Raw genomic sequence first — 15891 nt, 5'->3', positions numbered from 1 at the left:
TTTGCTTGTTTAGAACAGTCACTACACTCCCGCAGTGTCAGAGAGAGAAGAACCATCGGCTCAGTTGTGATGTGTGTTTACTGTATGTACCTGTATAGCAAGACAATGCTTGTATATCAAGTTAAAATTTAACAAAATGTTTTAAAATATTTGCAAACCAAGTTATTTGCAATCCAAGGTTTTACTGTATATGCTGAATACCAGCCTGCAAACTGAGCCATTTAAAATTTAGGAAGCAATTGCTTGCATAAAATACTAACCATTGGCCATGGGGTTCTGCTTGATATATTCTCTGCGTATGCTGATGTTTTTCAGCAGGCACTGTCTGGCATGTGCTCTCCTCTCCTTCACAGGATCCTTAGCACACAAGGCAAAGATTGCCATGTACTCCAACGGGAGCTGCAACTTCACCAAAGCCTTATGTAGCTTCTGTGCAAAGATCTGTCTCACTTGGTAACACTCATCCTGCAGCAATAATCAACAGTATGACAAAAACCTTTAAGCATGCAGTGCTGCTGCTCGCATTATTCAGGCTTTGTGCACAAGAAGCACTCAATTTACATAACAGGCAGAGGCTATGTATTATTATTCTTCAAGTGTACTTATATCTATTTAAACACCTCATTACTAGGGTACTCCAAGCAAGAAACATTTTAAAATTATATTAATGTAACATTAAAATTGCACTAATAAGTAAAAGCCCTATTTTGCACAAAATGTTGAGACAGGAATTGAGATGTCTAGGTTATAACATGCTCAATTCACCTGGTATTTTACAAAAAGCTCTGCAAAACACAGAGTATTTTGTAAAATACCTATAATGACAACAGCAAATACAAGCCTGCAGGTCCAGTGGGAACAATAATTAAAAAATTAAATTAAAATTTAAAAACCTTGCAATTGAGAAATAAAGATGGTCTTAATCTCCTCTTAAAATCAGACACGTTTGCATTACTCTTATGCACGTAACTCAGGTTTCACTGACTAGCAAGAAGTACACCCATAACACAGTAATTGCTGAACAGTCATGAGATAATAGCAGCTGTATTAGAGAGCGAAAATGGGCATCAAGCTGAGCAGGGTCTGCAGTCACATATTAAGTAATGCATACATGGGTAAACTAAGTCATACTCATTTGCCACACACAAAAAAAATGTTAGCAAACAGGAGCTATTAGCAATGCTCTCTCAATTCTTTTTAAGGAGATACTGTATGTGGACACAATTTTACTTGTGAGAGGCCCGCAAGGGGGGAATGATTCCTCTTCACTTAAAAACCCATTAAAATTGTGTGTATGAAACAGCATTTTTGTACTACTTTTGCATACTTTGTAAGCATAAAGAGAATAGGGGATAAGGGTGGGATCTATAATTATGTGGTGTTCTATCCTCTTTTTTCAACTATCCATCAAGCAATCTTTCTTTCCACTATTGTACTACCATCAGGGAATCAGGTGCCATCTTTTCATCCTTCCCTCCCTCATTTTCTCTATTGTTCACTTCTGGCCTTCTTTTCTCACTTAACTCACAGCTTTTCTCATATTCAGTTCCCTTCTCTGTCCATTGGCTCAATTTTTTTTTTTTTTTAAATCTCCCAATCCTTCTGCCATCATCTCATGTTCTTTTATCCTCACATCATCTCTATGCTGCTTCCTTTCCTAGCCCTCTGCATTTCTTACTTTGTTTTCAATAAATCTTGATTTCTCTCTTCCCTATCCACTCGTGTCCTTTTCCTTATACTGTATCTACCAACTGTCTTCCATCCACCAGCACCTGCCCCATTTTTAATTTCCTTCCCAATAATTTCTTCTGCTTCATTTACCATCAATATTTCCTTTAAGTTACGTGTATATGTGCACAACATTTTTGGGCAGCACAAAGAACAGGCCGAATGCACTGCACTACCACTCCTGCTAGGCCCACATAACACAGTAAAAACCTCTGGTAATTTTTTTTTTTAAGTCAAGGTATGCTTATTGAAAAATTTGTAGAATACAATAAGGAGCATACATAGGAGCTATACATCGAAAGCTACATAAACAAACAACATATCAAAAACATGTCATTAGAAAGAAATTATCAAACCGAACAAATAGAATATATCAATGAGAAAGCAATGTAACTTACGAACATGGTGCCACTAAGGCAGATAACAGGCAGCATAAAACTGAAGGAGGATAATGAACAAAAATATAAAAAGAGAGGAGGAAAGAGCGCAATAAGAAGAAAGAATCAAGTAATGGAGCTTTGAATATTCAATTTGAGAGGCAACCATTTGCTCTGAAAGAGAGGATAACGATTGTAGGTTTTAGCTAGATAGGCTTCGAATCTGTATGTCATGCAAACTAAGTTCCACCATTGTACAAGTGAAGTTTTAGAAAGGTTCTTCCAAGAACTAAGGAGAATTTTTATAGCTAATGATATTAAGACATCAAAAAGGTAGACTTCCTCCTTAGATAGCCTATCTGACAGAGCAAAAGATTTCAACTGTAGCATTTGATAATTCAGTGAAATATCTATATGAAATATGGAACAGAGTGTGTCCCAAACCTTATCCCAAAAATTTTGTATGCATGAACAGGAAAAAAGCAGGTGTTTCAAGGAGCCAGTGTCAGAGTTACAAGACCAACAAGTTTGGGATTTCAAAGGAGTCCAATGAGCCCTGTGAAAGTGGAAAAACATACTCTGCATAAAAGAAGCAGACCTAGATAAGTGGGAGGTGGAAGACAATATGTGTGACCAGGCCTCATCAGAGATGGGAGAACCTATATCAGATTCCCATGATTTTTTAAGTAGTAAGATTGGGTCAGGGGAGATAGACTTCAGGAGTTTGTAGAAATTGGACGCAGTATGACCGAGAGCTAAATATTGCTTAATTAGGGAAAGGAGAGTCGATGAAGTGTTCGCTGATAGGGGATTAAAACTAGACTTCTTGATAAGAGGATCTCAGTTGGAGCCATTGGTAAAATTGTGAGGGAGGGAGAGAATATTTCACCATTAATTCGCTAAAGGGGAGCCACAAACCATCTGAATTGAATAAAGAGGCAACTGTCCATATTTGTTTATGAAACCACAATGGCAAAGAGAAGGGTTGCTTATCTATTAATGCTTGAGTACCTGATTGTAAAAAACCGCTTAGATAACCTTGATAGGAGGTATATAAAAATCCTAATTAAAAAACAACAACAACAAAAAAAAAACAACTCCAAATAGGGCAAAATGCAGATTGCAGCCAAGGGTGTTCCAAATGTCTGTCCAGGTCAAAAAGAATTTTGTGAGTTGTTTGAATGAGGGGATTATGGACTTGAGTACAGGAAGGGTAGGAACCTATCAGATGAATAAGGGGAATGAGATGTAGGAGAGATTTCTCCAGCAATAGCCAGTTGGGAATATCTGTAGAATCCGAAGAGGTGAGCCATTCTGCTCCCTTGCACAATATGAAAGCTCTGTGGTAGAGATGCAAATCAGGGAAGTTAACTCCACCTAACCTTTTGGAAGACTTCAATTTTTGAGTTGAGATTCTATGGGGTTTGTTATTCCATAGGAAGGTGAGCATCAAGTTTTTGAGTTGCTTATATAAGGAGATTGGAAATAAGATGGGGAACATGTTTAGGATGTAAGTTATTTTAGGGACCACCATCATTTTCAAAGTATCGAGTCTGTCCCACCAAGAGAGGTGCAAGGGGGACCAGGAAGCTAATAAGGCAGTGATTTTGGAAGTTAAATGTGAAGTGAGTGAAAGTTGGGTTGATTTGATGTCTCTATGGAAGGACAATCCAAGGTATTTTATACCAGATGTAGCCAAGTGAAAGGATATGAAGGGATGGAAAAGGGGATGCAAAAGGAGTTAAGACGCATGAGTTCAATTTTGTCCCAATTAACCTTATAGTCAGAAATATTTGAGAAAGTAGAGATTAATTTTACAAATGATATTAATGAGGCTTCAGGGTCTGACAAGTATAATAAAACATTGTCGGCATAAGCTGATATTTTGAATTTGACGTTGGCAATTGTTATACCTTTAACAGAGGGAGATTGTCTGATGGCAGATAATAGTGGTTCCAGAGCTAGATTGAATAGCAAGGGAAACATTGGACACCCCTGCCTTGTACCTCTGTGTAGAGCAAAGGGAGTAGAAGAGTCATCATTAACAATTATTTTAGCAATCGGGTTATTGTATAGTAAAGAAACCATATGAATAAACATCTCTGGGAGACCAAAATGGGACAAAACACAAAAGAGGTACTTCCACTCTACCCTGTCAAATGTCTTTTCGGCATCTAGTGAGGCAACTAGGAGAGGGTGATTAGATGACAGGGCAGAGTGGAGCATATGACATAACAATCTAGTGTTATCAGCCCTGTATCTCCCCTTTAGGAATTCCACTTGATCTCTATGAATCAAGAAGGGTATAAGTTTTTCTAATCTAAAAACCAATATTTTAGCAAATATTTTATAGTCCAGATTCAATAAGGATAGATGTCATAATTCAGTAGTTTTTAGTCTTCATCTGCTCACAGGAGCACTTCAAACCATACAATTAGAATGGTTAGCAGGGATGAGGAGGAATGATTTATGTTTGAAAAAAAGACTGCTTTGCTACTCCACCCAATCTGGATAATTTTATCTTTGAATATCAACAGTATATTAACCCTCCTCATCCTATCTGATCGCATCTCGCCAGCATCACTATCATTGCACCTCTCTTACTTTGCTCACTGCAGGGTACATCAACACCAATCCTAGACCTCCTAATCAACTCTCATCCTATTCATGCAGACCTCACCACAACATCTCCAATCTTATCTCTGTTTTTCACCGCTCCCTTTCTTCTCTCTCCCTTGTGCCCTGTGGAATGCCTGCTCCATCTCAACAAAATTGCTTACATTCATGGCCTCTTGATTTATCATTCTTTCCATTTATTTGCACTAAATTAAACCTGGCTTTGCCCTGAAGACTCTGTCTTAGTCAACGCCCTAAGTCATGGAGGTTACCACTTCTCCTATATGCCTCGACCAGTAGGTCACAGAGGAGGGGTTGGGCTGGGCTACTATTCTCACCCTACTATAGATTTCAACCTCCTTCTCCTACCTTAGTCTCACTGCTTCTCCTCCTTTGAAGCCCACTCTGTCCATCTATCTGCTCCCCATCCTCTTTGATTAGTGGTTATTTATTGACCTCCTGACAAATCTCTATCTCACCAATCCTGAATCCTGGCTCTCTGTCTTTCTCAAACTGTCATCTCCTTCCCTTATCCTTGGTGATTTCAACGTTCATCCTGAAGACATCTCTAACTCCTACACCTCAGAGTTTCTTGCTCTAATATCTTCATTCACTCTTCAGCTGTGCTCCGCTACTCCTACACACCATAACGTCCGCTGCCTTGACCTTATCCTCCTCATTTGCAAATTTCTCCACCTCAATTCTCCCACTCTCTGACCATCATCTGATAACTTTCAAAACTCAACACTCTCCCCCCCGCCCAGACATGACCGACCCTCACAAATACATTCAGGAATCTTCATGCTATTGACCTTTGCGCTCTCTCTGACACTATTTCACCCCTTCTCTCAAACACCATACTATGCAAATCTACCAATGAAGCAGCCTCTTTTTCTAATACTGTTCTCACCTCTGCCCTTGATCCTCCCATGTCACGTCCAGTATGATGTATCAAACTCTTGTATGACCTCTAAGTTCCTACATCCAATCTACGGAAAGTCACTGGCTAAAATTCCATACTCAAACTGACTTTGTTATTTCAAATTCCTGCTGACCGCCTTCAAATCCGCGTAACTGATTCTCTTGGATCCAACTCTCACCATCTCTTTACCACGCTTAACTTTCTACTCAAAGTGCCCTCACCTTCGATGACTCCTTCACTTTCTTCCCAAACCATGGCCAAATACTTCCACGACAAGGTTAACAAGATTAACCTTGAGTTCTCGACCGAATCTTCTCTGCCTCTCCCTCCTCCTGTCTGCCCTGCCTGCTGCTTTTCCTTTCTTCACAGAGGAGGAAACTGCACATTTTCTCTCCTCCTCCAAACTCACCACCTGTTTCTCTGATCCCATCCCCTCCCATCTAATCACCATCTCTCCTACTTATCTCTGCTATTTGCCATATCCTCAACCTATTCCTGTCTACTGCAACTGTACTCAACGCTTTCAAACATGCTTAGTTCCTCAAAAAACCCTCGTTGGACCCTACCCGCCTCTCCAATTATCGCCCTATCTCTCTCCTCCCCTTCTTCTTCTGGTACAGACTCCTGACTGTGCTGTTCACTGCCGTTGTCTTAACTTTCTTTCATCTCAAGCTATTCTTGACTCCCCTCTCCATTCTACAGAAACTGCCCTTGCTAGAGTCTCCAATGACTTGCTCCTGGTCAAATCCAAAGGCCACTACTCTGCCCTCATCCTCCTTGATCTATCTGCAGTGCTTGATAATGTAGATCACTGCTACTCATTGATATGCTGTCCTTGCTTGGATTTCAGATTTGCTGCCTCATAGATTTATTCCTACCTTTCCCATTGTGCTTTGGAGGAGACTTCTCTGCTATCATTCTGCTATTGGTCAGCGTACCTCAGGGCTCTGTTTTGGGACCTCTTCTTTTCTCCATCTACACTTCTTGCCTTGGTGCTCTAATCTCCTCCATGGATTCTGGTAGTTTCAAGTTTCAAGTTTATTAAAAGATTTTTTAGACCGCTTAATCAAATATCTAAGCGGTTTACAATGTAGTAATACATAGAAAAAATGTACATTATTATAAAAACAGGGGGTACTGGAAGAGAATCCAAGTATAAAAAAAACAAAAATACAGACATACGGACCTATGCAAACAATAGGGAAGTGGGGAAGAACTACAATTTTTATAGAAAAGGTAAAACATAAAAGGAAAGTACAGTAGGCTAGGGTAAGATAGCAGTTTATTTTATATTTTAAATTTTCAAAATTTAGGAATTTAAGATTTTGCACAATTTGGAGCCGCCTGATTTCCCTTTTTGTAATGCCCTTATAAAGGTCGTTACAGTAGTCTATGCAGGAGATTAGTAAAGAATGGATCAGTGTGTTTAAAGAGGCCGGTTCAAGCAACTTGGCAAGAGAACGTATCATTCTAAGGCGATTAAAGCATTTCTGAACAACTGTGCTAATGTGAGGATGGTAAGAGAATTTACAATCGAAGGTGACTCCTAATAATTTTAACGTTGGAACAGTTTTAATAGAGAGCGAATCGAACTTCAGGGGAACCTGGAGTGATGTTCCTTCTTTTAATGGAAAAATCATGAGTTTTGATTTGTTTATGTTAACTGACAGTTTATTCAAGTCTAACCAAGTTTTGATCTTTTCTAATTTGTGATTAATGGAGGCAACTTCATCTATGTTGTTAAGGTCGATAGGGTGAATTAGTTGCACATCGTCCGCGTATGCAAACATGGTGAATCTGATGGATTGGCCAACCATCAGTAGGGGCGATAAGAAGATGTTAAAAAGCAATGGTGATAGAATGGATCCCTGCGGTATTCTGTGTTTGGTGGAAAAGGGTTCAGAACATGTGTCGTTAAAGATGACTTTTGAAGATCTATCTGTAAAGTAAGAAATGAACCAGTCCATGACCTGGTCAGATATGCCGATTTCTTGGAGTCGCATTAGAAGTAAACTATGATCTATGGTATCGAAAGCAGAGGAAAGATCTAAGGAAATGAGCAGTACAGATTGGTGATGATCGAGAAGGTATAGTATTTTAGTAGTAAGACCTAATAGAGAAAGTTCTGTGGAATGATGATGGCGGAAACCTGTTTGATTGGGGTGAAGTACGTTAGTTTTCTCTTCGAAATCTGAAATTTGTTGGAAAACTATTTTTTCGGTGAGTTTTGCCAAAATCGGTATATTTGCTATGGGACGGTAGATGGACAAATCTTGGATGCTAGTGTTTTGCTCCTTGATGATTGGATGGATAATTGATTGTTTCCAAGTCTTAGGTAGGGATCCGGATGATAAACTTGAAATGATCAGGTCTTTAATGAAATGACCGAAGATGGGAAAAAATAGTTCCTTTTAAGTTAAGTAAGTTGATGCATCTTTGTATTTCCTCCAGACTAGGGAGGGTGAAATAGGAGCATTTTGAGTAGGACAGATTAGGTGTGTTATGAGAACCTACGTTATCTACAGTGTAACTTGCAGTAGCGTTAGGCAGAAAGGTGTCTCTATGCTGATGACTCGCAAATCTACCTCTACACCCAAAATTTCTAGGCAATCCAGGCACGAGTCTCGGCTTGTCACTGTTACATGGATGTCTTGCTGACATCTAAAGTTAAACAGCCTCCCTGTCTCATCGGCTCAAACCTTTGGGTCATCTTTGACTAGGCTTGGTTAGAAACATAGAAAATTGACGGCAGAAAAGGGCCAAAGCCCATCAAGTCTGCCCACTCCAATGACCCTTCCCCCATGAGTCAAATCCAACAAACCACCAAAACCTGTCGCTTCTTTCTTTACAATGTTGCTAAAATATAGTTTCCTTTCTGAGCATGCTGCCACACCCTCATCACCTCTCACCTGGATTACTGCAATGTGCTTCTTATGGGTCTCCTGCTAACCCATTTCTCCCCTTTCAATCTGTTCAGAATTCTGCTGTCTACTTCGTATTCAGCCAGTGTCATTATACTCACCCCTCTCCTCACTTCATTGACTCTCTGTCCGCTTCTGCATACAGTTCAAACTCCTCTTACTGACCTACAAGTGCATTCACTCTGTGGCTCCTCAATATCTCTTCTCTCTCCCTATACACCATCCCAGGAACTCCGTTCTTCAGGCAAGTCTCTCTTGTCTGTACCCTTCTCCTCAACTGCCAACTCCTGATTCTGTCCTGCTGCACTGTATGCCTGGAACAACCTGCCTGAATCAGTATGCCAGGCTCCATCTCTGGCAAAGATTAGGGCCTAACCCTTACAATTTGTAATACACTATATCTGTTCTCATCCCCTCTGTAGCCCTCTCTACTTCTTCATCCCTTAATATTTCCCTTCATGATAACACATAGTGATTCACCTTTTGCCCTTTGTGTGTCATAATTAGATTGTAAGCTCGTTCAAGCAGGGACCATCTCTTACATGTTTAATGTACAGAGCTTCGTGCACCTCGTAGCACTAAAGAAATAAAAAATAGTAGTAGTAGTAGTAGTAATATCAGACTGGCTAGCTGATACAGCACTTTGTTAAATAAAAATGAAACCTCTTCTGTTAAGGATCTCTGGGAATAGCATTCAGAATTTAAGCTTCCTCATATGAGAAAATGAAAAGTGGGCTAATATAAATGCTTGAGAACATACAGCACAAATTTTCACCCAACAGCTAATCAATTTGTTGAATTATTGGATGTTTGTGACACTTTTCAAGCTTAAAATGCAGACTGCAAAAGGGAATTTAGTTTGATTAATGAAATTAAAACTACATGAGAAACCAGCTACGAATTGAACACCTTAAAAATGTTATGAGGATTAAACTGTTAATCTGGTCAGTGTTTATGAATCATGGAAAACAGAAAGAAAGAAGGGAAAGTTTCCCCAGTAATTTGTAAATACCTAGTTCTTTCTATATATTTTCAGCTGTACTGTCAATTAAGTCACTGATATGTTTTATAGCTTATCTCAGCAACTGATAGTCTCTTTTTGTCTCTCCAAATATTAATCCAGTCCTTCATTGTACTTGTGGATTACCCCTTGTCTGAACACCTGCTAAGAGGCGAATGTAAGACAAAGAAATGAACATGATCCAAAACTAGTTCTGCATGTTTATTGAAGTGGTACTTAACCTCCAAAAATGGAAACATTTCTATTTTACACTATTGTGTTACTGAGTATTTAAGATAAACACAACATTTCAATAAATATGTTCTGTAATGAATTACATAAAATATAGAGTACTACACCCAGGTAAATGTACCACACATAATGAAAAAGTTTGCTCACACTATCTGTCTCTTGCTTCTACATAATGCTTTCTCAAACTTTATCTGCCGTCTATTTCTATGTTTCTATGTAAACTGCTCTATAGCTCTTTTCACTCTCTTCCCCGAGATTTGCCCACTATAAAGCTACCTGTAACTCTTACCCTGGCCACTTGAGAATGACACAGGGACAAATTTTTTTCTGTCCCCGTAGGAGTTGAATTTTTTCATCCCGTCCCCATGAACTTTGTCGCTGTCTCTGTCCCTGCCCCATTCCTGTAATCTCTGCCTTAACTGTGCAAGCCTCAAACACTTATGATTTTAAAGTGTTTGAGGCCTGTGCAGATGAGGACAGAGCTTGAAGGAATTGGGCAGGGACAGGAAAAGAACTCGAGGGGATGGGACGGGAAAATTAGTTCCTGTGGGGCCGGGGAAAAATTTGTCCCAGTATCATTCTCTACTGGCCACCACACAATTCCCAGCCCATACTTGGAGTTAGGTGGCACTGTCAGCATTGAAAATGAAGTCATAAAGCAAGCTTGGCTTTCCCACTCCACTGCACAGCTAGCCAAGGGAATAAGTTGACTGGCTTGAGACACCAGAAGAAAGAACACAAAGCTCCTCCTCTTCCAAGCAATGTTACAGCTGGCAAATTACTTGTTGGCTTGCTTAGGTTCATCTGTTTGGGTATAGAAGACAGGTAAACCTACTCAGCAGTGGCGTAGTAAGGGGGCACAAGCATCTCTCCTCCCCTCTCCCGATAATAGGGAGGGGGGATTGCATTTAACAGACCCCCTCCGTACTTCAGGTTTTCTAGTCTTTGCCAGCAGTGAGTAGGAACTCCTTCTTGCTGCTCATGCTGGCTCTAGCCCTCCTCTTAGCATCATTTCCTGTTTGTTGGATCAGAAAGTTACATTAGAGGGCAGGCTCAGCTAGAACGAGCAGGAGACTCGCTTTTTACCAGAAAAGACTACAAGACTTGAAAAGGTACCTGAGGGGGAAGGGAAAAAGCCGGGTACCCAATTCCTCACTATGCCACTGCTACTAAGTCTTGGTTGCAGACAACAAGGAAATCAAACTGGAAAGCAGCCAAATCTTGACCTGGCCAGAGGATAAAGAGTCTCTACATGCGAACTGCTAAAGCGAATACTGGCTGCTTGTGAAGGCTGCAAGCATATTGAGGCAGGAGCCACTGGCTGAAGAAATATAATATCAAACTACTTACATTAATGACCAATGCACAGAGCTGGAACTGCTCTGGTGTAATGATCTCATGGTAGCAGGGTTCCTGTGCTAGTTTCATTATGGCACTCCCAGCAGCCAGTCGAAGACGAGACATGTCAGACTTACTAAAAGTTCAACAGAAATAAAACATTGTAAAAATATTCCAACACTTAAAATTTATTTTAATCTGAGATTACTTAGAGCTCCTACTGAAAGAGGGGTGGAGATGTTTGGGACTAGGGTTTGCCTTGAAACATCAGATTATTTCATTCATAATACTGCACATTCATATCTATCCTCAGAATCAATCCTGCTTTAGAGCCCCATAGAGTCAAAAATAAAAGTTCATTAGAAAACTAACCATCTGGGAGCAAACTGGACTTCCTTTCTACCTTCTCATACATACTGAAGAAGAAGCTTGACAATGGATGCAGGGTCAGTACTACCACTAGGTAAATTAGATGGCAACTTAGGATACCATTACTTGGGGGTAGGGGTAGAGGGGTTTAAGCACTGGATGTGGAGACCAACTACCGATTCACTACAGCAGTTTTTCCATTACTGTCCACCATCTTTGGCTTACAATTGCTAGCCAGAGGAGCAGAGAGTCAGTCCTTCCACTCTATTGCTCTGTAAATCTATTAAGCAGCTGGCACTCTAATCACTAAGTATTTGCAGGAAGGACTTCTTGTTGATGATCTTGCAAGATCAGCAATAGGAAAAGCTACTGACAGTATGGAAGAGATGTATTAAATCTGGCCATTTATTTAATCTGAAGAAGGATAATGTAGTAATTAGGGAAGGTACAAATGTTGGTGGGAAGGTTAAAAAGTGAAGTGGAGCAGATGTTGAAAAGGGAATGGCAGGGACCGACAACAGGAAGAAGGAAAAGCAAGGGGAATGGATGCTGATAAAGGTGACAAAGGTAGGAGGGTAGAACCTGGAGATATGGGATGAGAGGAGAACAGGAACTCAGAATTAAGTGGGCACAGGATGAAGTTAAAAGGCGATAGGCTCAGGAATAATCTAATTAAATACTTTTTTACAGAAAGGGTGGTAGATGCATGGAATAGGCTCCCGGTAGAGGTAGTGGAGACAAAGTCTGTGTCTGAATTCAAAAAAGCATGGGACCGGCATATGGGTTCTCTTAGGGAGAGAAGGAGATAGCGAATGCTGTGGATGGGCCATTTGGCCTTTATCTGTCATCATATTTCTATTTCTACGTAATAATAGATTTTTAAATCGGTTTTTAAAGGCATGGTCAATTACCATGCCATTTAACCTCTGATTACATAATCGGGCCCTCAGTGACTGAGTGAGTGATGAGAGTAGAAATGTGGTGATGTGTAAGAGTAAAGAGACAGGGAAATAAGAGTGGTGGACTTGGAGAGCTCTAAGGAAGAGTGGGAGTAGAGAATAACTTGGGAATGGACATGTAGTGAACCATGGTAAATCTGTAGTACTGGTAATAATTTTAAATGAAATTGCAGGGATGGGATAGAATCTGAGTTTGTGGGGATGAGGACAAACTTTGTTCTCTTGTAATTTTCTAGGGGAGAGGCAGCAAAATAAGAGAGGGATTGTGAAGGGAATGAGTGGCTAGAAATGGAGGTAGTGAAATGGAAATGGGAGGCAGGTTAGGAGGAGAGATATTGAAAGGGGTTGAACACGGTAGACAGAATGAGTGGCAGGGTAGCAGCTAAGCTGATGAGGTAGAGGAAGGTAGATGAAGGATGATGAGTGGGTGTGAGTATAGTAGGTGACAATAAGTGATATGTGTATGTAAAACAAGTACTTCTGAGGGAATCCTGTGCAACTATGCAATACAAAATTTGTTTCACATGCAAAATTGTGCATTTAAAGTACAGAATATGACACTAACAGCAACACTACTGCACAGCTACAAGGAACAAGCAACAACATTATTATCTGGCCACATGAATCCCAAACCCCAAAAGCAGCAAAGAGTGGCAGTTTTGATATACCAGCTGCAAAACAAAGGAAGCTGAAGTCCAGTAAGTCAAAGGAGAGACTGAGGGAGATAGAGATGTTCTCTACAGTGCCAATTTTTTTTAGCGACCAATGTTTATCACTAACAGCAAGCAAATTATATGCACATTGTTAATATTGAACATTGGTTGGTAAAGGGCTCACAACTTCCTGGCGTATACCCATAAGAGCTGTGTGGTAGGCACAGCTCTTGTTCGCTTGTCCAGTGGAAAAAAGTGTGTGTGTGGGAGGGAAGAGGGAGAGTAAGAAACATTTTGGTGATGGCTGGAAGTAGGAAGTGATGGGGTAAAGTGTGTGGGGAAGAGACAAAAGTTGATGCTGCTGCCAGAGTAGAAGTTACAAGGCAGGCCCAGCTGTAAACGTCACCCTGCCTCAACAACCAAAAACTACCAACAACCCAAGTATTAGGTGTTAGGGTAAGGAGTTTCCATACATTGATGTTCTGAATATTGCATGGAAAGAAAGATTAGGTTCTTACCTTGATAATCTTCTTTCTTGTAGATATGTCTAGTAGGCTTGAACGCTCGGGTTATGCATCTGAACCTGTAAGTTGGTTGCAGAATGCTATCACTCATCTTTCAACTATGTCTCCTTCACAGTAGGCTTGCTCCTGTACCCTCAGTTTGTACAAAAGCAGTCAAGAACCACTATAATAGAAGACATCATCAGAAGGAGGGCAACGGAGAGAATTCCCAAGTACTGTACAATGTTGGACTGAGCCTCAAACTCTAGATACTTTCTCACCACGAAGGGGGGGGGGGGAGACCACGCAGCCAGCTCGCTATTAATCCTGGTCAAGCTGGGAAGGAGCCGAACAGCCTATGCTCAAGCTCCAGATAAATCAGGGCTGTGAGCAGCTACTCAAGGGATGGCCCCCCCCCCCCGAGCTAAAAAAATATTACAGGGCTGATCCTACTAGCAGCAGACTTCCACTGCGTGAGTCTGCATCTTCTTTCAGGCAGAAGTCCTAACAAGAGGAAACCTCTGAGCACTGAGCCTCCAACTTAAAATGACAGGAAAACCCCCCAAAATAATAAAATTGTAAAGCAAATCAGAAACATATCTGAGCAACTTGCTAGCAGAAGAAAAACTGAGGGGACAAGAAGGAAGGAGGCGGAGTTGAAAGATGAGTGATATCATTCTGCAAATAATGTGGATTTAGATGCATAACCCTAGTGTTCAGGACTACTAAACACATTGCACTAGAATTGCTAATGAGCTCATTTTAATGTGATGATTTGTCTTATTCGGAAGTAACTCAAAACAGTTTTGTTTCAACAACATTATGGACTCTCAAACCACTTATAATATTGTGGACTCTTGGACTAGTTAGTAGTTTGCCATGGCTATTTTTTCATTTTGTATAATTTTGTATTGCTGTTCTATGAAGATGCATTTGTAATTATTGTACTTTTTGTACTCTATATCATTTAATACTGTTTATCAAAAATACAGTCCCTGTTTTACAAACATCCGACTTACAATGAACTTGTACTTATGAATGGGGGTCCAGCTCTACTTTCGGTGTCCCAACGCGCCCTTCCCCCTCCCTTCTGAGTCCAAACACACCCCTCTCCCTCCCAAGTTTAAAAAAACACCCCTCTTTATCTCTCACTCCCTCCATTCTATGCCCCAAGAACGTGCCTCCCTCCGGCGGGTATTTACCTTCTGGCTAGCTCCCTCCTCCTTTCAGCTGCAGTAGTTTCTCTACATAAAGCCGGAGACAGCGGCTCCTATGCACTGCAGCTGAACTGGAAGCCTTTCCTCTGATGTGGGAGGAGCTTCCTCTGACATCAGAGGGAAAGCTTCCAACTCAGCCGCGGGACACGTGTTGGAACTGCTGCCGGCGGCTTTGTGCAAACGACTGCAGCTGGAAGGAGGAAGCCAGAAGGTAAACACCCACCAGAGGGAGACACGTATTTGGGGCAAGGAATGGAAAGAGAGAGAGAGAGAGAGAGAGAGGGGCGTGTTGGGAAATGGGATGGAGAGGGGCGCATTGGGACACAGGAAGGAGGGAGAGGGGAGAATTGGGACATGGGAGGGAGAAAGCACAAACTTCAGACAAAGGATTGAAGGAAGGAGGGAGAGGGCATAAACTTGGGAGACAGAATGGAGGGAGGAAGGGGAGCATGAGCCATAGGATGGAAGAATGGAGGGAGTGAGTGAGGGAAAGAGATGCTGAGGTTGGGGAGAGAACAGAAAGGGTGAATTTGGTGTCAGAGAGAGGGAAAGAGAGATGGTGCACATGGAGAGATGAAGAAAGAGAAGAATTATTAGGCACAGAGAGGATTAAGAATATAATAATTTCTTGCAGATTGGTAACTTTAGAGGGGGGAGGGAACGGGAGTTATATAAAAATTGGATGACTTGTTTGTATTGTTTACTTTTCTTGTTCTTGGTCATGTTATCAATAAAAAATTGTTGAAACTTCATGAATAGCCTTACTGGGTCAGACCAATGGTCCATCAAGCCCAGTAGCTTTTTCTCACGATGGTCAATCCAGGTCCCTAGTACCTGGCCAAAACCCAAGGAGTAGCAACATTCCATGCTACTGATCCCGGGCAAGCAGTGGCTTCCCCCATGTCTTTTTTCAATAACAGACTATGGACTTGGGGAGCAGTTACCGGACTGGAGGAGAGTTGTGGGGTGACCCGTTGCTGGTCCCGGATTCCAACAGCGGCGGCTTCTCTTCCTGTTTGGCGGCGCAGTCAGGCAT

At 41.2% G+C, this 15891-nt stretch overlaps 1 protein-coding gene across 5 annotated transcripts in view; it reads right to left on the bottom strand.

The window, feature by feature from the left end:
- The window catches only part of PDS5A (PDS5 cohesin associated factor A), a 645453-nt gene that overhangs the window by 155122 nt on the left and 474440 nt on the right, over positions 1–15891 (bottom strand). For all 5 annotated transcript variants that reach the window (XM_033947170.1, XM_033947134.1, XM_033947143.1 and 2 more), the window contains exons 24-25: positions 11167–11290; positions 261–465 (exon numbers count right to left, since the gene is read on the bottom strand). In XM_033947170.1, the coding sequence (XP_033803061.1) occupies positions 261–465; positions 11167–11290 (329 nt within the window). The remainder of the gene's footprint in view (positions 1–260; positions 466–11166; positions 11291–15891) is intronic.

The sequence above is a fragment of the Geotrypetes seraphini genome, chromosome 1 (assembly GCF_902459505.1).
Source record: "Geotrypetes seraphini chromosome 1, aGeoSer1.1, whole genome shotgun sequence".
Lineage (NCBI taxonomy): Eukaryota > Metazoa > Chordata > Amphibia > Gymnophiona > Dermophiidae > Geotrypetes > Geotrypetes seraphini.
The sequence above is the reverse complement of the archived record's forward strand: the minus strand, read 5'-3'. Positions and strand labels throughout refer to the sequence as shown.